At 44.8% G+C, this 26,660-nt stretch overlaps 1 protein-coding gene across 1 annotated transcript; it reads left to right on the top strand.

Moving 5' to 3' along the window:
* The first annotated feature begins 677 nt into the window (after positions 1–677).
* Positions 678–18,515, top strand: LOC136676350 (sorting nexin-18-like). Its single transcript, XM_066653292.1, has 2 exons — positions 678–2,507; positions 17,002–18,515. Exons 1-2 carry the CDS (start codon positions 1,001–1,003, stop codon positions 17,253–17,255), a joined length of 1,761 nt encoding a protein of 586 aa, XP_066509389.1. The 5' UTR covers positions 678–1,000; the 3' UTR covers positions 17,256–18,515.
* Positions 18,516–26,660: the final 8,145 nt, after the last annotated feature.

The following is a 26,660-nucleotide window of genomic DNA, read 5'->3' as shown; positions in this document are numbered from 1 at the left end:
ATTTACATTGATAATTAAAAATGAAGGAAACCAACACTGATTGTTTTGTAATAAAGGAGTTTAGCTGCCCTCTTTTCAAATGCAGCAAAACATATTATTTTGGACCTGGGACCCATATGCTTTTAACAGCAATGACTACATAATTTTACTGAAGTATTAAAACCTACAAACTCCAGTCTAACTGATTTGGGAACAGTCACATCCAAATTTACAAAACAATATAGTCCATTTTTGAAATTATTATTATCTTCATAATATAACCACAGTTAGCTAGTAGCTAGCATTTTATTAGCTAGCTAGCTAGCTAATAAAATGCAAAGGACAATTAAATGGTCTTAATTATTGTAGACTTTTGTGTTAATTTTACCTATTAATTAGTTAATTCATTTAATAAATAATTTAAAATTGTATTTAAATAAAAGACGTACTGGTTTTTTTTTAGCTTGTTGAATTCTGAGTTGCATTTCTGGTACTAGTACTTCCCACGTGTACATTTATTTATTTATTTATTTACATGGCCAAATGAAAATGCTCTTGACAACATAGTTTCAGCCTGTTGTGGAGAGAATAAGTGCCGTATATGTTCATTGGAATTGAATCGGTTCTGTATCGGCTCTAAAGAGTCAACTCAGTGTAGTGCGGCGGAGCTCCGCCCCCGGTGATTCGGAGCGGTGACGCGGGGAGAGTTTGTACTCCACCGCTGGGATCCGTGAGAGAAACAGGTCTGAGCGATGGAGAGACGACTTATAAACACCGCGGCTCGGCTTTAACGAAGGCGGCCCGTCACCGGGCTCGGGATAGGAGGAGTTAAGGGGTTGTTTTTCTTGCAGCCTGGGTAAGGCAGGACAGAAAGTGCTTGTGTATGTAGCTAGTGTTGTGTTCGCGGAGGAGTGAGATAGTTTGGGTCCGTTTACAAGAGTTAGCTCTAGCCGCCGTTGCCTTTAGCCGGCTGGAAGGACTTTGGAGACTGTGTTGTTTGTTTACGACTTCTGGTGTTGCAATGGCGCTCCGAGCGAAAGTGTTGTACGACTTTACTTCAGAAAACCCCGGAGAGATATCCGTTAAGGAGAATGAAGTTGTGACTCTCTACAGTGAGCAGGACATTGAGGGGTGGTTGGAGGGAACCAACACCCGAGGAGAGAGAGGGCTCGTCCCGGCGTCATACGTTGAAGTCTTGAAAAGTGAAAAAGCCAACGCTCACAATAACAACAACCCGTCTGTGGATGCCTTACAGGGCTCTCGGTATGCCAACATCCCCCCTGGAGGCTTTGATTCCGTTCCAAACCAAGCCGGGGACCGCAACAATGCGCCAGTGTCCAGTTTCACAACTTTCTCTGGACCACCACCGCCATCCTCCCACCAGCACCAGCAGAATTACCCAGCCAGCCAGGGAAGTGATGACGACTGGGACGATGACTGGGATGACAACTCCACTGTAGCCGATGAGCCAGGAGTTGTCAGTAGGGGGGTCCACGACTTCGAAGGCAATGGACCCTCCACCTACCGAGTGTCCACCTCCATGTCCCGAGGAGGACATGCCCAGCAGGCTAAAAGCTCAGCCACCGTGAGCAGAAACCTGAACAGGTTCTCGACTTTCGTGAAGTCGGGAGGGGAAGCGTTTGTGCTCGGCGAAGCGTCTGGCTTCGTGAAGGACGGCGACAAGATCTGTGTCGTGATGGGTCAGCATGGCCCTGAGTGGCAGGAAAATCCATACCCTTTCACTTGCACTATTGATGATCCAACCAAGCAGACCAAATTCAAAGGCATGAAAAGTTACATCTCCTACAAACTGACACCAACACACACCCAAAGCCCTGTGAACAGAAGATACAAACATTTCGACTGGCTCTACGCTCGACTGGTGGAGAAATTCCCGGTCATCTCGGTTCCTCACATCCCTGAGAAGCAGGCTACCGGGCGCTTTGAGGAAGACTTCATTTCCAAGAGGAGGAAAGGTCTCATCTGGTGGATGAACCACATGACCAGCCATCCGGTGCTGGCCAGGTGTGATGTTTTCCAACACTTCCTCACCTGCAGCAGTACGGATGAAAAGGCTTGGAAACAAGGGAAAAGGAAGGCAGAGAAGGATGAGATGGTCGGGGCCAATTTCTTCCTCACCATCAGCACACCTGTGGCCCCGCTTGACCTCCAGGAGGTGGAGAGCAAGACTGATGGGTTCAAGGCCTTCACCAAGAAGATGGATGACAGTGTGATCCAAGTCAGCGCCACTCTCAATGAGTTTGCCAGGAAGCAGATAGCTGGATTTAAGAAAGAATACCAGAAAGTTGGACAGTCCTTTAAGTATCTCAGCCAAGCCTTTGAGCTTGACCAGCAGACCTACTCCACTGGTTTGAACCAAGCCATTGCGTACACAGGTGAGGCCTACGAAGCCATCGGCGACTACTTTGCGGAGCAGCCGAAACAAGACGTCGACCCGGTCCTGGACCTGTTAGCTCTGTACCAAGGACATCTGGCCAACTACCCTGACATCATCCACGTCCAGAAAGGTATTTACTCACACATTTGCATGTCCTGTAAGTCTGAAATGCTTGGGCTAGTCCGAACCACAGCAGGGAGTTTTGCATGTCTCTACTTGTTTACTTGGATCCAAGGGCCACATCAGTGGCCTTAGTTTCAGCAAACTGCTGGGTCACATGGGCTGTGTGTGTTTTTCCATTCAGAGAGAAGGAGAGAGAAAATATTGACACGTTGAACAACTGAAACACAGAAATTAACGCAACCACGTCTGCCATAATGTGGTCAATAACTCTGATAAACAACGGGAGGGGAGTCACCTATTAACATACTGTATATTACTGATGGTTACTCCCAGTTTCAGGACTAGAGTGGTCTAACCTAGGAGCCCAGGTTTGCTTTATCAGCTAATAATTTAGTAGATATTACAGACATGGCCTTCGTCTTAACCCCAACGTTTTTTTTTTTTTTTGGTTGACATTACGGTTTAAAACCAGGAAAACCGTGGCTGGCTTGGAACAGGTTTCAAAATAAGGAGCCAGGAACTGTGGTCAGTTTTAGATGAGGTACTTTGGCTTATTTAAAGCCCATTGTGTAGAAATATCTATTTACATTTAATATCAAGGCCACTAAGACTGAACAAACACCACACCATGACAAAGAGTTGGGAAATCATGCAACTTTATCTTGACATGACATCATCTGAACTACCTAAGGGCTGGTTATTACATTTCAGAAGGTATAATGGTTGGCATTACATAGTTTAGTTCACATTTTATTCAATACTATACACCCTTTAGTGACAACATATTCTGCAGTATGTTATTTTAGGGGTCATTCTCATTACCTCTGGCAGTTTTAGTGGCTGTATGTAGTTTACATATATGTTAAAAATTCGTAACGTAACATTTTAGCTGTGTTGAAATGTCCTAAGGCTGCATTTTTTATTTTGAGCCAATATGAGGGTTGTGACCCACCCATGAAAGCATACTGTGGTTTCTTGTCTACATCTACAAAAGCTGACTGTGAAATGTGACTCGACTGCATAGACTGAGTATTCATCTGATACCAATCACTAGAAAAACAAATGGAGGTGAACTGTGACGGTCATGAAGGGTATGCACTTGGACAAGAGCCCTTTGACCAGGACGAATGAATACACAGTTTCTTCTGCCATCTTCATAGGATGTTTGTTTGTTTGTTTGTTTGTTTGTTTGTTGAAGGTGATGGTTTTCAAGTAAAACAGGACACATCATCATCTTCTTTGAGTTAGTACATGAAGGTCTGTACGTTGAGACTAGAAATCAACACTGTCCCTTTAATAAGAGGCGAAAGGCGTGTGTACAAAAAAGCCCACAACTTTTGATGGAGTATAATAACCCTGTCAAAGTAGAGACTTGTCTATTGTGGCGGGACAATGTGTTGGACACGCTGAACGGCTGTGTCATGCTCGCAGGCTCCCGCATTGACCCTGCTGTAACCAATTCAACTTGGACGCTTAGGTCCCTGCTATGGTAGGCCTGTGAAGACTTGGTAATGTCCCGTAGGGTCAATGAAAAACAAATTCTAGACATGATATATAGACCAAATATAAGCTATTATTATTTCATCAGGACTTCATGGTAGTGACAGGTTAATACTACCCCCTCCTGTCGCTGGTAACACAACTGTTACTTTTATTTTCAGAGACAGGAAAAGTATGCCTGAGTGATTTAGGGAACATATCCCTCACCGATATTGGGAGTAGGGTAAGGTCTAGGTCCTGTTATTTAGAAAACCGACATGTCAGATTTGTTTCTGCCCTGAGACTTGAATATTGCCATTTATTGCTTGTGATTGTGGTGTTACCCATGGGTTTTTGGTTGCTTTTTATTTGTCCAACCATTCTACAAATAGTTCACCAGCTCCATGTTATTCATTCCAACTGTCTCCACTTAGATTTAGTGCAGTGTGGATAATAGAAGTCTAGCTGATGTTGAAATTGCTGATTTTGCATTGGGAAAATTCCACTGTCAGAGTACACTTTGGCTATAAAACAATTAATGTTTCAGATTAATTTTTACTGTCAGAATAAAAAGAAAAAAACGGTATATATTACATACCCCACCCAAATAATCTGATCAGAAGTCACTGAAGTCTGTAGCTGTTAGTGTTGGTTTAGAATGACCTGTGTAAAAAAAAAAAATACTACAGTAGTATGATACTATTAGTGTAATATGGACACTGGCATTTTTCTCTTTGATAGCAAAACTTGTTGTTCTTCCATGCTGTGTTTTGTATTTCCTAAGCTCTCCTTATCTTCAAGAGAGACATCTACTTAGACTTGTAAATCATTTCTTTTCCACCCACAGTTTCACACTTAACACGACTGACTGACTTCAAACTAAACACCCAAGAGAAACCACATGATGCTTTTGCAGCAGGCAGCAAAGACTCTCAATGACAAGGCCAGGGTTTTCTGAAGAAGGTGTTGTTTGTTTGCCCCAAGATGTCTTTTAAAGAGAAGGAAGGGAGGGTGTTTGTAACGTGGCCCTGATTTTGAAAGCTCCATTTTGTGACGAATCTATAATTCAGTCACTTACCATCTGCTTCATTTTCCACCTCCTCCTGCCTCTCTGATGAACCCCTAGTAGATACTCAGAGACTGCCAGGGGAAATATTTAATGTCACATGGTTAAGGGTCTGTTTTATGCAGCTTCACCAGAGTCATAACTTAATTTATTCACTTATAAGTCATTGACTGTTGTTCATGTCGCAAACTGATATTTTTGATGTGTACTAAACCCTCAGGAGTCTTTTATCTTGATTTATGTATTTCTTTCTAAAGTCTCTTTTAAATGCATTTGTTCCTCAAGTCGTTCAGAATAGTTTCAGTTCTCTCTGTAAGGAGCACTGTTTGACCCAGTGCACTGTGTAGAAAGATAACTCAGTCCTTAATCTGAAGAGTTTAAGGCAGATCTTAGAAATTCTTCACATCTTTTGTAAAGACATACCTTAACTTAGGGCTGGACAATAATTTAATATCAGTATATATCGCAATATAACATGTTTCAGTAGCAATTATATGATTTTTAAACACATTTTCAATATCTTAATATATGGTGTAATGTCTGACGGTCTTTACAGTGTGCTGTCGTCTGTTTATTGCACTTAATTTTCAAGTTATTAATATTTTTAACTATTGACAAAGCCGGCGGCATGGCAGGTTAGTGTCGCAGTCACACAGCTCCAGGGTCCTGGAGGTTGTGGGTTCGATTCCTGCTCCGGGTGACTTGTCCGTGAGGAGTGTGGTGTGTTTTCCCTGTGTCTGTGTGGGTTTCCTCCGGGTGACTGTCTGTGAGGAGTGTGGTGTGTTCTCCCTGTGTCTGCTAGGTTTCCTCCGGGTGACTGTCTGTGAGGAGTGTGGTGTGTTCTCCCTGTGTCTGTGTGGGTTTCCTCCGGGTGACTGTCTGTGAGGAGTGTGGTGTGTTCTCCCTGTGTCTGCTTGGGTTTCCTCCGGGTGACTGTCTGTGAGGAGAGTGGGGTGTTCTCCCTGTGTCTGCGTGGGTTTCCTCCGGGTGACTGTCTGTGAGGAGAGTGGGGTGTTCTCCCTGTGTCTGCGTGGGTTTCCTCCGGGTGACTGTCTGTGAGGAGTGTGGTGTGTTCTCCCTGTGTCCGTGTGGATTTCCTCTGGGTGACTGTCTGTGAGGAGTGTGGTGTGTTCTCCCTGTGTCCGTGTGGGTTTCCTCCGGGTGACTTTCTGTGAGGAGTGTGGTGTGTTCTCCCTGTGTCTGCGTGGGTTTCCTCCGGGTGACTGTCTGTGAGGAGAGTGGGGTGTTCTCCCTGTGTCCGTGTGGGTTTCCTCCGGGTGACTGTCTGTGAGGAGTGTGGTGTGTTCTCCCTGTGTCTGTGTGGGTTTCCTCCGGGTGACTGACTGTGAGGAGTGTGGTGTGTTCTCCCTGTGTCTGTGTGGGTTTCCTCCGGGTGACTGACTGTGAGGAGTGTGGTGTGTTCTCCCTGTGTCTGTGTGGGTTTCCTCCGGGTGCTCCGGTTTCCTCCCACAGTCCAAAAACACACGTTGGTAGGTGGATTGGCGACTCAAAAAGTGTCCGTAGGTGTGAGTGTGTGTGTTGCCCTGTGAAGGACTGGCGCCCCCTCCAGGGTGTATTCCCGCCTTGCACCCAATGATTCCAGGTACGCTCTGGATCCACCGCGACCCTGAACTGGATAAGGGTTACAGATAATGAATGGATGGAATATTGACAAAGCAAAGAAGTTGTCTTTAGATGGTGATGTCATGTTGCTTTCAGTTCTTTCCAGTTTTTCTGTGGCTTTTTTATTGTTCTAATAGATATCAGAATTATATCGTATTATATATTATATATATCGTGTACTGTCGTCTGTTCATTGCATGCAATTTTAAAGTTGGTTTAAAAATATTAGTTTATGACAAAGCCCAGATGTTTATGTTTGAAGGTGATATCTGGTTTCTTGTTTGTTCTTGGGCAGATTTTCAGTTGCTTTTATATTATTCGTATTGACATTGGCAGTATATCGATTGAAATTAAGAAATATATCATGATATAAATTTTGGGCATATCGTCCAGCCCAACTTTAACTCATCAGTGTCCATTGGCCATTTTCACCCAAAATGCAGATGCACAAACAAATCCACCATATCATGGTGAGAGATAGATGAGCTATATCTAGTTTATCTTGACCCATATTCATAGCCTCACGAGGCATGTGTGAGCTCAAAGTAATGTGGAATTGAAAGGCAGACTCTACAGAATCGATTGAGCCATATTTGTACTATATTAAAAGGTAGATATCACCACCAACACCCATTCAGGGGCTTCTGAGTGGCCCAGTGGTTTAAGCATTGACCTTGTGGTAGGGAGAGTGCAAGTTCACAGTGATGTCTCAGCCATCCAAAGCTGGCCTCACTCTCTCTGAGTGGGTGGGACAACCTTGCCCGCATGGGGCATCTATTGGCTGATGTGACAGACCTGGGCAGTCAGTGTGCACCTGCAACGCTTGGGTCTGTCCAGTGGTTCACATCATGGGGTGGAATGGAAGTTGACTAATTAATGCGTGAAAATTATACATTGAATTTGACAGACATTATTCTCAGCCTCAGAGGGTTAACCTTGCATGATCTAGGAAATAGCCTTAAGCAACTCTAACATTCTTCTCCTTCCTGTGTAACTCGTGTTTTACATTCCATACTTTTTGTTTTGTGTCTTTTGTAGTCACTGGGGACTAATGAAATTCTAGCCACATCTGTTCATGAACATAACATTGATCTGTGTCAGTGCAGAGCCTCCATTAGCCAGTCGTTATAAAAGGAAGACTTACAGACTTTAGCACATATATCGTCACAAACTGCTGTTACCTTTTATAGTTACTGTTTCGTCTGTTCTCACTTCTGGGCACATAGTGTGAAAAAATGTCTTCTGCTTACGGCTGGAGTCAGTACAGAGGAAGTGCTTAAGCAGAGTTCTGCCTTTTTAGAGAGAGAATGGAGATCGTCCAGCTGCTCGAATGTGCTGACGGGTCCACACACATGTTCCAGTGTCGGGTCTGATTCACCACCGCCTTAACAAAACCCCACAACCCTTACGATTTATGAGAAACCTCAGAAAACACTTCTGACTCCTAATGATGGTCCTGAAATACTTCTCAAGTGGTGGCACATTTCACATTTTAAAGACTAAAATATTGGCAGTGGACAAGTGAAAGTATGTTGCTGTAACATGGCTGGACTGCAGAAAATGTCACTATGCTAATGTAGTTCCTTATAATAATGTGAAGTAATGATAGGGATGGACAATGATTCAATATCAAAATGTTTCAATAACAGTGATATTATTTTCATACACATTATCAGTATTTCAATATACATTATTTACAGTGTCTGTCACTGACTGACGGTCATTAGAGGGCGTTGCCATCAGTACATTGCACTTAATTTTTAAATTGTTAAATAATTGTTAAATAAGTTAAATATTAATATTAACAAAGCCAAGAGGTGGGGGGCACGGTGGAGCAGCAAGTAGTGTCGCAGTCACACAGCTCCAGGGTCCTGGAGGTTGTGGGTTTGATTCCCGCTCCGGGTGACTGTCTGTGAGGAGTGTGGTGTGTTCTCCCCATGTCCGCGTGGGCTTCCTCCGGGTGACTGTCTGTGAGGAGTGTGGTGTGTTCTCTCTGTGTCTGCGTGGGTTTCCTCCGGGTGACTGTCTGTGAGGAGTGTGGTGTGTTCTCCCTGTGTCTGCGTGGGTTTCCTCCGGGTGACTGTCTGTGAGGAGTGTGGTGTGTTCTCCCTGTGTCCGCGTGGGTTTCCTCCGGGTGACTGTCTGTGAGGAGTGTGGTGTGTTCTCTCTGTGTCTGCGTGGGTTTCCTCCGGGTGACTGTCTGTGAGGAGTGTGGTGTGTTCTCTCTGTGTCTGCGTGGGTTTCCTCCGGGTGACTGTCTGTGAGGAGTGTGGTGTGTTCTCCCTGTGTCCGCGTGGGTTTCCTCCGGGTGACTGTCTGTGAGGAGTGTGGTGTGTTCTCCCTGTGTCCGCGTGGGTTTCCTCCGGGTGACTGTCTGTGAGGAGTGTGGTGTGTTCTCCCTGTGTCTGCGTGGGTTTCCTCCGGGTGACTGTCTGTGAGGAGTGTGGTGTGTTCTCCCTGTGTCCGCGTGGGTTTCCTCCGGGTGACTGTCTGTGAGGAGTGTGGTGTGTTCTCTCTGTGTCTGCGTGGGTTTCCTCCGGGTGACTGTCTGTGAGGAGTGTGGTGTGTTCTCTCTGTGTCTGCGTGGGTTTCCTCCGGGTGACTGTCTGTGAGGAGTGTGGTGTGTTCTCCCTGTGTCTGCGTGGGTTTCCTCCGGGTGACTGTCTGTGAGGAGTGTGGTGTGTTCTCCCTGTGTCCGCGTGGGTTTCCTCCGGGTGACTGTCTGTGAGGAGTGTGGTGTGTTCTCTCTGTGTCTGCGTGGGTTTCCTCCGGGTGACTGTCTGTGAGGAGTGTGGTGTGTTCTCCCTGTGTCTGCGTGGGTTTCCTCCGGGTGACTGTCTGTGAGGAGTGTGGTGTGTTCTCCCTGTGTCCGCGTGGATTTCCTCCGGGTGACTGTCTGTGAGGAAGAGACTATTTTTCTGATAGATGTCAGAATTATATCGTATCGACCCAAATTAAGAAATATATTGTGATATTAACTTTGGCTGTATCGTCCAGCTCTAACTAATGATTTATAACGCTATATAAAGATAATATGATCATTAGACCAGCAACAACGGTGAAGAAAGGTATAGGTTTTTGCTTTTCTTGAATGATGACAGTGGCTATAGCTGGGATGTACTCTCCTTATTTGACACAAGCAAAAACAGTTCCGTGTTCTGTGGTCTTAATGAAATGTCTGTGATATGCTTTGGTGAAAACACCACAAGGATCAAACACCACAGCAGCGCTGTGCCCCCGCTCTTTCCATACATTTTATCCCATGTTTTCTGGTTTTGGCAACCTGCAGAAAACTGACTGCATGGCCTTGTGTCATAGTGTGTGGGTTGGTGGGCTCCAGATCCCTGAATTAATGTGCATATGTATTGAATAAGTACATTTTCATATTATGTCCATGACATAGCAATGCCCTGTGTTTACTTGTTACAGGATTAAGAGCGGTATACAAAAAGACTTTTCTGTTAAGGAATTAAGCACACATTCACAAGAGTGAAAGCCCATTTGTCTGCTCCCTGCTCCTGTAACGTGGTAAAGGGAGGTCATAGCCAACCACTGTTCACAACTCTCAAGCCAACAGTGAAGCAGTTAGGAGCAGTGTTGTGTAATGCATTGTTACGTAATAAGCAAAGTGTTACTGCAGCAATCGGATTGATTGTGGCTCTCTCTCTCTCTCTCAAACTCGTCTCCTTGTGTCTCTAGCTCTTCCTTGTCTTTGCTCACTCATTTTCCCCACAGACTTTTCTATCAAGTGCCTCCTGTGAGTCATCTTTCCTTTTATTGCATTTTCCCCTCAAGGTGTCGAATATTAGCTGGCCATTTAGCACATCTAGTCTGTCAATTTAAAATGGGTTGGCTGAAGAAAACTTAACGTAAAACCAAAACCAGGGTCTTTCTTGTTGATCTAAATGTCTAGACATGACTCCTCAAACATAAACCTTTGCTTTCAGTTTGACCCTTCAGGGTCTGTGTAGCATGTGTAATGTTATCGCCTGCCATATCTCTTCATAATGTACTGTTACTATTTAACTTCTCCGGTGTGACGCATCAGCCAGTGAGGCGTCTGACTTGAGACAAGCATATTGAAGCACTTGTCAGTGTGGTCAGTGTGGCTGGCAGGGAGAGGCATGGCTATAGACATTTGTATTCACACTGCAGTAGATCGTCTTGAGCTTTTGACACTGTGGCCTCTTCTTACATGCACAGAAACCCAGGAATGTTCCAGAGTTTACCAGGAGGAGCTGTCTGTGTGAATGCAAACACGCGTAATATTCGTCCTCCTAGCACCGTGGGAGCATCTCTGGGTAAAGTCAGAGCTAGTCCGTTTGTGAATAGAGCCGCTAATATCCCAGAGTATCTCCTGCACATGCTGCAGAGACGCCGCTCCACGCATAAAGCACGTGGCACGCGTCCCGTTGCGTGAATGAGTCTCAGACAGAAAATCTCCCACTGTGTGAAAGGACCACTTCAGAAGAGTTTCTCTAGGGTTTCTGCTTATTCATGTGTGAAAGTGACAATTAGTCATTGTTCGCAATGAGGAGCAGCAGCTCTGTTTTTTTTAGCCGTTTTCACCTGTTCTCTTTCCTCCCCGTTCCCATTTTCTCAGTTTTCACACAGTGCTCTTATTTCTCCACGCTCTTTGTGCTTGTTTTGCTTCGTTTAGCCTCGTCTTTGTGTTGTCACATAAACGCGGGTTTAGCTCTACGATTGGAGAGACCCCGACAAGAGGGCGGGGCAGTTTTAAAGTGTCTACCCTTGACGTCAGAAGGAACACAAGATCTGAATGATTCATTTAATCCCGTGATTTCTGACTTAGGCAGCCCACAGAAACTGACAAGTTGGACAGTGTGTGTTGGTGGGCTCCAGGTCCTCAAATTAACGCTCACATGCACTGAACAAGTGGGTTTCTCATAATAAATCCCCTTTAAATCAGGGGAGCGGATCCTACCCCAGAAGTGTCACTTGAGAATTGTCCTGAGCGACTCCGAGGAAAAGGCTGCTGTGGCCAGAAGGCAGAATGTGAAGAGTTGTTTAGGGGGATGGGAGATTTAGGAATGTCTCGCATGTTTTCCTTCACTAAGAAGGGAAGTCAGCCATCTGTGCTTTCTGTGCTGCGCTACATGACACTGCACAAAATAATGAGAACATATGCCTGTAAGACACAGAGGAACATAGTATGGAGGTGGGCTGTCACTTGGCTGTAGACCTATAGAGGATGTTGTTGTTATTTGGTTGTAAACGGTGTGGGCCTGTTTCCCAAAGAGGGATTAAGCTTATTCTTGAGTTTCTATTTTTCTTTCAGGGGGAAGTCTCCATTCAAAATCCAGTGTAGTCCAGGATTAGGCCATCAGTGAATTTAGCTTTAAATAGCGGTACTGCTTTGTGTGGTGGATAAAATGTCAATGTCTGACTGTCTTCCACGGATGCTGAGGTATTGAAATAGGCATGTCTTTACTCGGCAGGGATTTTCCTTCTGTAACACGACAGACCTATTTTAGTGTATCTCATGTTGCTCACAGGAAGTTGTCTGTCTGCTCTCATGTTGAGTTAATTATTAACTGATTCACTGAAGAAAAAGAAAAATCCCCATTCCACTCACAGATGGATTCGTTTTAAATCGTCTCAAAAACATCTCCATGAGTATCTTTTATAGAAAGAACCCACAGCTCCCAGTGGCTGGCATTTTACCAGAGGGAGCTACTTTAAATCGCAGTAACACTGTGTTTTTGTTTATTTCAATCCCTTTACCTGAAAGAAAGAACTGCGAGCCCCAACCCCTGGGATCTGACCGATTATTGACCCTTTTAAGGGGACATATTATGAAGGAAAATCACTTGTTCACTGCATCTGCGTATTAACCAAACCCTACACCCTTAAACAAGACCACACACTCAGCTTTTTTTGGGCTGCCTAAGTCAGAAAACATGGGATACATGAGTCATTATGATGTTGCCCCGCTACTTTAGAGGAGTCCCACCTTCTCCTGAGTACAAACAGAAGAAAGAGAACATAGCGAAAATGGCTAAAAACCAGAGCTTCTGCTCCTCACCCCCTGACTGCTGTTTACTAGGGTCGGGGTGAACAGTGGGCCTGGACGTTGTGGGTTTAAGACCCGATCCGGGTGACTGTCTGTGAGGAGTCTGTTGTGTTCTCCCTGTGTCTGCGTGGGTTTCCTCCGGGTGACTGTCTGTGAGGAGTGTGGTGTGTTCTCCCTGTGTCTGCATGGGTTTCCTCCGGGTGCTCCGGTTTCCTCCCACGCTCCAAAAACACACGTTGGTAGCTGGATTGGCGATTCAAAAGTGTCCATAGGTGCGAGGGTGTGAGTGAATGTGTGTGTGTTGCACTGTGAAGGACTGGCGCCCCCTCCCGGGTGTATTCCCGCCTAGACTCTGGACCCACCACGACCCTGAAATGGATAAGAGATTACAGATAATGAATGAATATGTCCGCTTTAAAGTGTACAAACATTGACAAGTGGAAGGAAATTTCTGCCAACTTTGTGAAAATTATCCAGTGTATGTTTATAACCTCTGTGTGGGCTTCAGATGGATGTGTTGGACATGGAATTTTTATGGTGTGTGTGTTTGTATAGTGTTGGGTTCTGCAGTGTTGATTAATTGATGTTGGCACAACAGTAACCCACTGGATGCAGCTGTTGCTTGTTGCATGTTTCTTCGTCACTTCACTTCCTCCTCTAAGGTGTGAAATTACAGCCTATGAGGAAACAGAGGGGTTTCAATCTAAGACAGATATTTGTATTTGATTTTCATACTTGGAGGCATGTGTTTTGGGAATTTCTTTAGACAGGAAAGATTACTGTAGGATATTGGACTATGTACATTTTTCACTGTTTGCTACAGGTCCTACAAATATTGCACACATCTGTGTGACACTGGTTCTTATCAGAATTCATATTATTACATTGCCATTTTGTATAATTTACCAACAGAGCCCAAACCTCCTGAACAAACAGAGAGATTGGATTATAGATTAAATCACCAAATGTCAAAAATAATTGTGGTGCATTGACTCAATGAATCTCTGTAGGCTTTGATTGTTTCTCCTAGTTCTCTCTGAGACACTGTGACTCGTAGCTAAGTTTGATTTCAGTTCTCTTGTGGCTAACACAAATATTTTCACTTTGCGTCCTTGTTGAATGTTGCACGGTGATGTGAACTGAAGGCTCATTGTGAGCAATAGTCGGACAGTAGCATAGAACGTGCTAAAATCACCCATGGTTGGCTCCCTTGAGTTGATTAATTTGGAAATTAAAGCAACATTAGGTACTATCTCTACCTTAAAGTTAAAAATTCCAACTCATTGTGATTCTTCACTGAGCTGTAATAGAGGACAGAGAGCATCTGTGATTGCTTCTGTGGACACAGCACTGCAGAAACTACACAATGATATCACTGGAGCAGGGTAGGAGGTCACCTCCCCTACCGACCCCCTTTGATTTCAGGACAGTGCTTTAAAGAAATTACTCTATGCCTCTGTAGGGGAAGCCCAGGAGCAAAAATACTAGATCTTACCTAATGTTGCTTTAAAGTAGGTTGTGTATTGACACATTGCATAGTTTAGTAGGTAGTGGAGTAAACTAGGACTGTGAGTAATAGATGTGGTGCAACTGTGGTAGTTTTAGATGTGGTGCAGACATATAATCATTTTAAAAACTATATAAATATAAACACAAAATGGAAGAAAAAAAAATGTACACCAACACTCAGTGCAAACTTTATTTACCCAGACATTGTAGTTAGCCCGGCCGCTCCTGTTCTAACAGTAATGGTGAATTCCATGTCTTAATTTTGACTTTACCTAGGGCTGGACGAAACAAACAAAATCTATATCGCGATATATTTCTTAATTTCAGTTGGTGCGATAGAATTCCGATATCCATATGAAGAATATAAAAGCCACAGAACAAACAAGTAACATGACATCAGCTTCAAACCTAAACTTCTCGGCTGTGTCAATATTAATATGGGTAAATAATTGAGTTGAATGAACTGATGGCAATGTGTTTAAAAATCATGTCATTGTTATTGAAACATTTAATATTGAGATATCAATTTTTATATTGTCCAGCCCTCTCCTCCCCCCTTGTTTTCAAGCATCATCTCTGAAACAGAGTTACACGGTGTAGCAGTTAAAATCTTCCATTACGAAACAGGTCAACCCCCAGCTTTTATAACAATCTTCCTGTTCCGCCTTAAATGTTGCTGTAATATCAGGTGCTGGAATGTAAAAGATTCATCATTTAAGGTGGAACTGGAAATGAACTAGCTACCTACCTGTGTGCTACCAGCGATGTTTATGTATGTTATGAATTATAGGAACATTATATATTGAAGCTACATTAAACCAAGGTAATGCAGTTGTTAACATAGGTTTTTATAGAATAATTATTTTTGTTTTAGTTTACTCTGCAAGAAGATCTGAGACCCCCAACCCCCTCTCCAAATGGAGTAATGGGATTCACCGTAATTCTAAAAATATGTTTAGTAGTGGTGTGGAGAAAAAAAAAGGAAATATCATTCATTCATTCATTGTCTGTAACCCTTATCTAGTTCAGGGTCGCGGTGAGTCCAGAGCCTACCTGGAATCATTGGGCGCAAGGCGGGAATACACCCTGGAGGGGGCGCCAGTCCTTCACAGGGCAACACGCTCACACCTACGGACACTTGAGTCACCAATCACCAACGTGTGTTTTTGGACTGTGGGAGGAAACCGGAGCACCCGGAGGAAACCCACGCAGACACAGGGAGAACACACCACACTCCTCACAGACAGTCACCCGGAGGAAACCCACGCAGACACAGGGAGAACACACTACACTCCTCACAGACAGTCACCCGGAGGAAACCCACACAGACACAGGGAGAACACACTACACTCCTCACAGACAGTCACCCGGAGGAAACCCACGCAGACACAGGGAGAACACACCACACTCCTCACAGACAGTCACCCGGAGGAAATCCACACAGACACAGGGAGAACACACCACACTCCTCACAGACAGTCACCCGGAGGAAACCCACGCAGACACAGAGAGAACACACGACACTCCTCACAGACAGTCACCCGGAGGAAACCCACGCAGATACAGGGAGAACACACCACACTCCTCACAGACAATCACCCGGAGGAAACCCACACAGACACAGGGAGGACACACCACACTCCTCACAGACAGTCACCCGGAGGAAACCCACGCAGACACGGGGAGAACACACCACACTCCTCACAGACAATCACCCGGAGGAAACCCACACAGACACAGGGAGAACACACCACACTCCTCACAGACAGTCACCCGGAGGAAACCCACGCAGACACAGGGAGAACACACCACACTCCTCACAGACAGTCACCCGGAGGAAACCCACGCAGACACAGGGAGAACACACCACACTCCTCACAGACAGTCACCCGGAGGAAACCCACGCAGACACAAGGAGAACACACCACACTCCTCACAGACAGTCACCCGGAGGAAACCCACGCAGACACAAGGAGAACACACCACACTCCTCACAGACAGTCACCCGGAGGAAACCCACGCAGACACAGGGAGAACACACCACACTCCTCACAGACAGTCACCCGGAGGAAACCCACGCAGACACAGAGAGAACACACCACACTCCTCACAGACAATCACCCGGAGGAAACCCACGCAGACACAGGGAGAACACACCACACTCCTCACAGACACCCGGAACGGGACTCGAACCCACAACCTCCAGGAGCTGCTGTGCCACTGTGCTGCCAAGGAAATATCAGTTATATTTTATTTTATAATGTAGTCATATAGGGTCACAATATAAATAATTGGAAAAAAGTATGGGTCTCTAGCAATGAAAACATTTAAAAACCCTGATCTGATTCATTATGCACACATGAATTTAACACATACCTGCCCAAGGCTATGCATCAAGATGAGGCTTTAAAACCCCCAGCATTGGGCTGTGGATCATTGGTACTGCATTTTTCTGGTGTGATGGAGCAGCATCCAATATCTTTGGGATGTGCCGGAGTGGGGTTTGTGATCTGGAACTAATCCTCCAGCTTCAGTATTGGATCTCATCAATGTTTATACCGCTAATAGTAATCAAAGGCTCACAGTAAAGTTTTAACATCTACTGCAGAACCTTCCTTGAAAAGTAAAGGCTGTTATTAGGGCCAATGAGGGGAAAACTCCTTGTGAATTCCCTTAAGAAATATCGGGCCGATGAGCGTAGGTATAATGAACCCGTAATATATTTTTAGAATTGTTTAGCTATACTTCCACTCAAATAAAATTTCTGCCATCCCTGTGATCTTCCCAAAGGTGCCCTAACCAAGGTGAAGGAGAGCCAGAAGCACGTGGAGGAGGGGAAGATGGAGAGACAGCAAGCGGATGGCATCAACGAGCGCTGCAACATCATCTCCTTCGCCACCCTGGCCGAGATCCAGCACTTCCACCACATCCGAGTCCGCGATTACAAGGCTCAGATGCAACACTACCTGCAGCAGCAGATCTCATTCTTTCAGAAGGTTACAGGCAAACTGGAGGACGCCCTGAGGAAATACGACAATGCCTAGATCGACCACGGCCGAACCTCACACCTCACTTCACCCACTGTCCTGGTGTAGAGCCAGGCGAGTGTGAGCCAGCTCTGATTAGCAATACTATAAACTGAGAACCGAGCAAACAACCTCCCTCTTGGTTATCTCTGTGAATTCTTTAGCCATGCAATGAATGTCTTGCCACAGCTATGAGGGGCTAAATAAAGCTTAGAGGAAAATATGTGGTGAGATAGTGTTAACCCTCTCTAGGAGAGGTTGTTGTTTTTTTTTCCAGAAAGGTGGGAGCTGTCAGTTTGAACTAAGAACAGCCACGAGGGCAGGGCCGGTGGTTTCCACCTCTGAAACCAGCCTTTGGAACACCTGCACCACCTGCGTTGTGAAACCAGTACAGAGGGGAAGGTGCAAGAAAGCGCTCCACTGGAAAGTACGCAGCCACAATTGGACTGAGTCGTGTAAGCTTTATCGTCACAAAGCAACTGCTTATGCTACTAATGTAACATGTTTTAGAGGACATTAATTGCCCAGCCTTCTCACGCTGTTGACTAAACCTTTTAATATGAAGGACAGCTTTTCCTCAGCGCCGTTTTGTGGCTTTCCACTGCCAGCCTTTGGAGCACCTGAGCTCTTTCAAGGTAGCCAACGTTCTACAAGAATTCAAAAGATCAATAACTCACAGAGCAGATGTGTTCACTTGGTCGTGCCTTCAACCCTGTCCTTGTTTAAATAATTCTTTAAAGCAGTGTGTATTCACAGTGTGTATCGTCCTGATATTTGATTTTACAAGGCCCGGTTTTATTATCTAAGATCTCAGCTGCTAGGCCATGTCTTGGGAAAGGAAGGATGCCCTAATTTGGCTCTCCTGGCTGGTTTTTCCCATGTTATTTTAAGTACGGCACTGGAGACAGAGCATTTAGGAAAAACAGTTGCACCCCAGTTAGATTACCCAATCATTCCCGAAAGGAACACAAAACTACTCCCGTGGGTCAGCATCCAACTAAATCAAGAGAGGCAGGAAATCAAACAGAGCAAAACTATGATGATAAACCAAGCACAGCTCACTCAGGACTGTTTTTTTGGATTTTGTAATGGAGACTAGACAGGGCTCTCCTCGGCTGACGAGCCTGGTGTTTGAGTCGTAATGTCCCAGTAGGGATGAGAATTTATTTTCTGAAGGATGAATGAAAGAAACATGTTTTATTTAACATTTCTGCTGGAGGAAAAAAAAGAATGTTATCTTCCAAAATAAATCTCCTACACAATTCAGCTCTGCGATGTCCTTCTCTGTTGTGAAAGTGTTGTTATTCTTAGTTGATGCTAATTCGGTGCCTCATGAATAAGGAAAATGTTGCAGTGTTGTTTTTAATGATGTGATGCGCCAAAGCTTCGTCTTATTTGGCCACGAGTCGTATCTATCTATCTGTGAATGAAACGCCGTGATTAGAGGCTAAAGTTGCAGAAGAACACTCGGATTTGTTGTTAGTACAAGCTTCGGTGTGTTTACACTAAAGCGTGGTCAGGAGGGTTACAGCACAAACACGTTTTTAAACAGACCACACAACTGAGCTTCAGTTCAGATTCAGTCGGATGCAGAAGATTGAAACCCTGAGCCGAGGTAGTGGTTAACTTTCAGAGCTGGGGGACAGTCCTCAGAGCAGGTTTTCTTGATTGTGGGTGTAGCCAGATGACTTGAGTCTGGTCGGAAAGAGCTGTGGGACTTTCCTGTTGGACAGTACTCAACTTTGGGATTACGTTATCAGGAGCTTTGAATTCCCCACTCCTTGGTGAGTGCTGACATCACAGCTCAGGGGTTTGAGATGCAGGGGCTTGGGTGGTGCCTTCTGTCAGTGGTGTCTTTATTATATAAATATAAAAATACACATTTTTTGTGGAATATGTTGAGATACAGCTAAAAAGAAAAAGTTTTCTGAAAGATCTTCCAAAATATTGACTGATAATGACTGTCAGAGCAAAATAATTATTATTCAGGGTCCCTTCCTATTGGTCTGTTTGGGATTATACATTGCCATCGCTGTGGGAAAAACCTTGTATCCATTTAGAGCATTGTCTGACGTAATATGAAAATAGCAGCTGTTGTTTACGCTGTGTTGATGAATACAGTGATAGAAGTGGCCTAAAATGGAAAGAGAGAAATAGAGAGAGAGAGAGAAGGTGCGAGTCTTGTTCAAAGCTGTCAGTGCACAACCATGGCATTTCTTGTTTAATAAAAAGAGGAAGCTGTGTTTTCTATGTATTCTATGAAGGATGTGAGAATGATGACCGCTCTGGCACCGGTCACAGCTCTGAAGTCGAAACTGTTTCTCATCAGTGTTTCTTTTTATCTCCAACTCTGAAAATGCTGAATGTTGAGGGTAAAGTGTTGTTATTTTTCCCGAGAGCATAATTTGACAGGAGCGTGGCTGTTAACTGAAGGTAGAGGGTCTCAGTGCTGGTGATTTAAGTGCTGTCCTGAATACATTCCCTAAAGAACTGTGGCTTTAATGGTGACAGAATGTGGGTTTTCAGCACCGTGGCGTGGGAACGGGGCTTGTTTGCCAGGCTTTGGTCCTTTTCTCTCTTTGGCTCTGGCACGGAGCCCTGGCCCTCAGCTTACGCTCGGCTTTCAGCAGGACGGACCTCAGGGCTCTTAGCCAAATTAACCTCCCACCAACGGGTATGGGTCCTCCCATCAATCCTGAGCGACAGAGCCGTATAACTCTGAGTTTGGTGAGTTGTTATGATGTAAAATCTTGAAATGGGAGTGAAGGAGTTGCCATTTATGGTCAACGGTTTTTATATCACATGTATACGTCATTTCTTCTGAAATCAAGGTGTGATTGATCTGCTGCTGTTAAGGCCTCTGATATTAACCAAGGCTTTACTCTAAGTGGTTATCAGTTTTGTGAGGATTTGATGACAGCCATAAGAACAAACTGATGTTTGATGATTAGTTCTCGATCACAGTCGATGAAACCCCATCCCTCCAGAGAACACGGTTCAACTGCTCCATTCAGTGCTGGGGCCTCCATACTTTTCTAGCCAACACTTGTGGAGCTCATGTGCACCTGCTCCAGTGCATTTTATTTTATTGGCAGCTTTCTTTGGATATCACCATTGGATGTGATGAACTCACAAATTAGACTTTTGGCCATTTAGGACTGGTTTTCCAGAGGTGGTGCAGCAGGTAGCGTCTCAGTCACACAGGGACCTGGAAGTTGTGGGTTCGAGTCCCGCTCCGGGTGACTGTCTGTGAGGAGTGTGGTGTGTTCTCCCTGTGTCTGCGTGGGTTTCCTCCGGGTGACTTGTCTGTGAGGAGTGTGGTGTGTTCTCCCTGTGTCTGTGTGGGTTTCCTCCGGATGACTGTCTGTGAGGAGTGTGGTGTGTTCTCCCTGTGTCTGCTAGGTTTCCTCCGGGTGACTGTCTGTGAGGAGTGTGGTGTGTTCTCCCTGTGTCTGCGTGGGTTTCCTCCAGGTGACTGTCTGTGAGGAGTGTGGTGTGTTCTCCCTGTGTCTGCTAGGTTTCCTCCGGGTGACTGTCTGTGAGGAGTGTGGTGTGTTCTCCCTGTGTCTGCGTGGGTTTCCTCCGGGTGACTGTCTGTGAGGAGTGTGGTGTGTTCTCCCTGTGTCTGTGTGGGTTTCCTCCGGGTGACTGTCTGTGAAGAGTGTGGTGTGTTCTCCCTGTGTCTCCGTGGGTTTCCTCCAGGTGACTGTCTGTGAGGAGTGTGGTGTGTTCTCCCTGTGTCTGCTAGGTTTCCTCCGGGTGACTGTCTGTGAGGAGTGTGGTGTGTTCTCCCTGTGTCTGCGTGGGTTTCCTCCAGGTGACTGTCTGTGAGGAGTGTGGTGTGTTCTCCCTGTGTCTGTGTGGGTTTCCTCCGGGTGACTTGTCTGTGAGGAGTGTGGTGTGTTCTCCCTGTGTCCTCCGGTTTCCTCCCACGGATTCAGAAGATTGTCCTTAGGTGCGAGTGTGTGCACCTAACCACTGGAATGCATTGCGTGGCAGTGCCGGTCCCAAAGCCCGAATAAATAGGGAGTGTTGCGTCAGGAAGGGCAGATCGATGTACCAGATCAATGGTGTAGATCGCAGTTGATCCGCTTTAGCGACCCCTGACGGGACGAAGAAGAGGAGTGGTTTTCCAGACAGGGATTAAACTTTTTCCTGGACTATATCCTCCTTTCAATGGAAAATCACAGTTCAAAATGCCATGTAGTCTAGGACAAGTCTTAGTCCCTGTCTGTGGAACCACCCCATATGGCATGTACACAGCACAGAGGAGTATTTATAAAAAAAAATAAAAAAAAAAACATATTTAAGCCCTGGCTGCCTCCAAAATTACAAAAGCATTCTTTATAATTATCAAAATCCATGACGTTGAATCAACCACCTTGACACGAGTGCATCGTCTGTGTGTGTTCCCTGACTGTGCAGATGCGTATCCATTGAGCCGTGTCAGTTTATCAGATTGCAGTTTAATTAGAAAATAAATAAATAAATTTGCACAGGTCCAGATGGTGAACAGTGGTGACAATTCAAGTGATGATCCAAACGAGTCACTGAAGACATCAACAAAATAAATATCGGAATGTGTATTGAAGGATAACTTTGTGCAGACTTTGGAACTCATGCACACGATGAAGTAGGGTTTAACTTTGTTTAAAATGGTGGGCATTAATGGTGCATTCAGTGTAATGGCCCAATTTCTAATTAGAGCACATTCTGTTTGGCTCTTTTCATAACAATTGCACTGGAGCCATGAGATTCCTTCTTAGATTAAAACCCAATTCCTGCTCCACCCTCCTGTTAAATACTGCAGCCATTAGTCAGAGAGAGAGGGCATGGTATGAAAACAAATCCCAAATTCCAAACAGTTGGAAAAGGCTTCGCTCCAGGCTCTCCCAAAAATCTTGGCCCAAACTTGTGTTCACATTAAATATTCTACTCATACATTATTTTCTTCAGGGTGGTGTCTCTGCTGCACAGCTCCGGGGGCCACAGGGGACTGGGTTAGAGCCTCATCACGAGTCAAATTCAGCGTGGAGTTCAGTGTCTTCTCCCCAAGACCCTTACCCAGTTTGTGCTTGTGTGCTCCTTATGTCAGTCCCGAGTCCATGTGAAAAGGAAGGGGACCTGGATATCACACGCTGCCGTAACCTCGGAATTCCCAGAAATGCTTCTGAATGACTTCCAGGAACATGCCACACAAAGGCTGCATTTCCAGTTCCTGGGCTTTGATGAGTGCTTGACCCTGCTGAGCTGGTAGGAGCTGAGTCAGTTTAATGGGCCAGAGTTGACACTACACAGACTTTGTCCTGGGGAAACCCCGGCTGCTCCACCCTCCACAGCTTCTCGGCCCTGGAGATCAGGGTTTGAATTTCCTTGTCCTCCTCCCTCACGATACTGACCAGATCCTGCGGAGGAAGGAGTTTGAGATCTAAAAACATGCTCAGTGATATCTGTTAGCCGACTTAAACCAGCAATCCATCAGTGAAAGTCAGTAATAATGTAACAATCTAGAGACCGTGGAGCTGTTGTAGGTTCTTTTCTTTTGTGATTAGTAAGTCTTGGGTCACCAATAATGGACTGGTGTTCATCTCTTGCGACCAATTATTCTACGTAGGACCCACCGTGAAACTGAACAGGATGAAGCAGTTACAGAAGTCTTTGATCATGATATATTCTGTGTTCAGGTGTTTACGGACTTTAAGGTCCAACCAGTTTGTAAAATCGCCATAAAAATGAAATAAAATTAAATGGAGCAGCTGAACATGAGCCTTAAATCATGGAGCCAAAGCTTAGCATGGGTAAGTTGGTTCTTAACCCCTATCAATGGGATGGAGCGGTGGAACTGTCTGTTTGAGTAATGGAGCGCCATCTATGCGTTTTTTGAAGTTGTTCCAAATCTGATCATCCAGCATCAGCACCTGACCTCTCTAAAGTCTCATGGCTGAATGCTATCCGATCCTCACAGAAATGTTCCAACACCAAGCTTTTAAAGCCTTTCCAGAAGAGCAGAAGCTGTTACTGTGGTGATGAGAAGTCCTTAATTTCAGCAGACGAGTTGGAAGTGGTGGTTTCCACCAACTTTTGGCTTTGGGTAGTGTATGGGTGGGTTGCTGCAACATGTAGGATGCTTCACATAATGTCTGTCTTTGATTTGATCAGAAATGACAGAAGGAATAGCATTGGGTCAACAACAAAAAAATCAACGCAACGATTTGCGACAGTCTTCTTGAGTTGTGTCAACTTCTAGATAAATTACATTGATCCAACAAAGTGTTTTGAGTACGGTGAGTTTCTTTGACAGACAGTAAAAAGCATTTTTATAACATGAACTTAATAAATGTCACCATCAACGGACATTCAACAGTATGATTACTTTTATTACGTGCTGTGATCACATCTCACGTCTTTCACATACATGAAACAGTTAAAAATATGTATTATGTTTACTGTATAAATGTCAGTTATAAGGCTCCATTTCAGTCGAGTGTGAGACAATTTAAACATTGATGGAAAAACATGAGAACATTCATAAAAACTGTAATACAAACTTCTCTCTCCTCCGTTCCCTCTCCCTCTGTTTAATTTGTTGTGCCTTAAGTCTCAAAGTGAGTAGATAATTAAATTACAAAAGCACCCCAGGGTCATAAAAGTGTTCTTAGCGGTTGTACCACTGTCTCTCACTGAGTTAAGGAACGCTAGTCGGCTAGCTGGCTAATTCTGCCTATATTTACCAAACACAAACCATCAACTAGGGTGACCAGACGTCCTCTTTTTTAGACTTAAAAAAATGTCCGGCATTTTGTTTTTCTAGAGCTTACATAGAACTTCGAGAAGTTTCGTTCACAAACTAGTCCCGCCCTCCCCTACTCCGATTGGTTCGCTTGAGTGAGAAGGGGGCGTGGTGAAGTAGCCTAAAATCTTCTGATTGGACGGTCTGACTGTAGAGCTACCGTTATTGGTCGATAACCTTCTCTGTAAACATTTAATTGGTCAGTCTGCACGTCAGTAGTCCTTGTTTACGTCAGGCAAAGCTCATGTACCTACCCTCATCTCGAGCAGCTATGCTGAAACGTAAATGTAAGTTCTCGGATGAATTAAAAAAGAAATTCCCATGTTTTGTGTAGTAAATAAAGGTGTAAAGGACCTAAGAGCAAACATAGGTTCAGCTAAGAATACAACGAGGGGCGAGAGCCCCACCCCCGGAGACGTGTCCTCTTTTTCACCATCTCAGATCTGGTCACCCTGCCATCAACACACAACACAACGGAAAAAAGGGCAAACCTAAACACACCAATGAAATAAGCCACCTATTTGGGTTATGAAAATGGTTATAAACCACACCCTGGTAGCTTTTTTGTGCCTTATACACAATAAAGTGTGCGTGGAGAAAACTGAAGCAGCCTTCTTCGGTATAATCCATCTCGTCCGAGTGGGTGGGAGAAAGCAAATGAATGAGAAAATGGCATTGTCCAACACAAATAACAGTTACCAGAAAATGATTTTTGCCTTTTAGTGTTTAATGTAATATATTGAGTTATGGGTAGTCAGGATATTGTCTTGAACCTAATTTTTAGAGTGCAGTTTGTACCAGGAAGTGCTGAACTCCAGACGTGTCTGAGACGAGTTCACAGAGGCTTCATCACTTGAACTGAACTGAGCTTAAGTGTTAAGGGGAACTAGAGATTATTTAAACCTGTAGAGAATGTTTGGGGTTCCTGTTCATTGATATACATAGAAGACAAATTCAGCTGCATATCTCTGGTCCTTCTCTGTGATTGTCGTCCAAAAACCTTGTATCTCAGGTTTTGGTTTTAAAGGGGGTTCCTGTGTAATTTGAATCACATTGTTTGCAGGTGGTTTTTAAATTAGGAACACGATCAATCAATGCATAATAACAATAATTATTATAATACATTGTATTTATAAGCACCTTTGAAGATACTGTAGGACACTTTACAGTACAGTTACGAGGAACAAACAACAGGGTAAAAGAAGAAAAGCAATGTGGAAATAAAAGTAATATTAAAATTACAAATTAAAACATGGTGGATGGCAAGGTGGTGCAGCAGTTTACTGTCACAATCACACAGCTCCAGGGACCTGGAGGTTGTGGGTTCGATTCCCACTCCGGAATCTGTAAGGAGTGTGGTGTGTTCTCCCTGTGTCCGCGTGGGTTTCCTCCGGGTGACTGTCTGTGAGGAGTGTGGTGTGTTCTCCCTGTGTCTGCGTGGGTTTCCTCCGGGTGACTGTCTGTGAGGAGTGTGGTGTGTTCTCTCTGTGTCTGCGTGGGTTTCCTCCGGGTGACTGTCTGTGACGAGTGTGGTGTGTTTTCCCTGTGTCTGCATGGGTTTCCTCCAGGTGCTCCGGTATCCACCTACCAACGTGTGTTTTTGGACCGGGAGGAAACCCATGCAGACACGGAGAACACACCACACTCCTCACAGACAGTCACCCGGAGGAAACCCACGCGGACACAGGGAGAACACACCACTCCTCACAGACAGTCACCCGGAGGAAACCCACGCAGACACAGGGAGAACACACCACACTCCTCACAGACAGTCACCCGGAGGAAACCCACGCAGACACAGGGAGAACACACCACACTCCTCACAGACAGTCACCCGGAGGAAACCCATGCAGACACAGGGAGAACACACCACACTCCTCACAGACAAGTCACCCGGAGGAAACCCACACAGACACAGGGAGAACACACCACACTCCTCACAGACAGTCACCTGGAGGAAACCCACGCAGACACAGGGAGAACACACCACACTCCTCACAGACAGTCACCCGGAGCGGGAATCAAACCCACAACATCCCTTGAGCTGTGTGACTGCAACACTAACCTGCTGCACCATCACGCTAAAATAAATTTTTTCTCTCTTGCCATTTCCAACTGCTTAATTCTTAGATTATTTTTGTTAAAGAAAATGACAACTGTCATTTTTAATACTACACAACAGTTACTATAAAATGGTAAAAAAAACTTATTTGTGCACATTATTTAAGTCCAAAAGTTTTTAGAAAAACTTTTATAAAGCTTAAATATAGAATATAAATGCTGCACTGTCTTCTGCTTCTCTGAGAAGTAGGAACATGTCTGTGAGGATCTGATTGCATTAGGCCAGCATTAGTGAAGTGAGATGTTGGATGATTATTTCTGGATCACCAACACTGTCCCAGCTTTTGGATGTAACTCCACCACTCCAGAGAACACAGGTTCACTACTAAACAAATAGCTGGCTGCTGGCATTGAGTATAATGATATTAGGCTCATGTGCAGCTGCTCCGAATGGCCCTATTCTATTGGTTGTCTTTTCTATGGACAAAAATAAATTAAAAGCTGCTGAATTCACTCATTTCAAGGAGTGTGGATATATCCGCAGTGTAGACCCCAGACCTGCTGCTTAAACA

Source organism: Hoplias malabaricus, chromosome X2, assembly GCF_029633855.1.
Source record: "Hoplias malabaricus isolate fHopMal1 chromosome X2, fHopMal1.hap1, whole genome shotgun sequence".
NCBI lineage: Eukaryota > Metazoa > Chordata > Actinopteri > Characiformes > Erythrinidae > Hoplias > Hoplias malabaricus.
This window is presented reverse-complemented; position numbering and strand designations above follow the sequence as displayed.

Excerpts from the sequence above, each read along its gene's own strand:
- LOC136676350 (XM_066653292.1), top strand. The coding sequence starts at position 1,001 with ATGGCGCTCCGAGCGAAAGTGTTGTACGACTTTACTTCAGAAAACCCC. Across the intron at positions 2,508-17,001 it reads CATCATCCACGTCCAGAAAG|GTGCCCTAACCAAGGTGAAG; the intron begins GTATTTACTCAC and ends ATCTTCCCAAAG.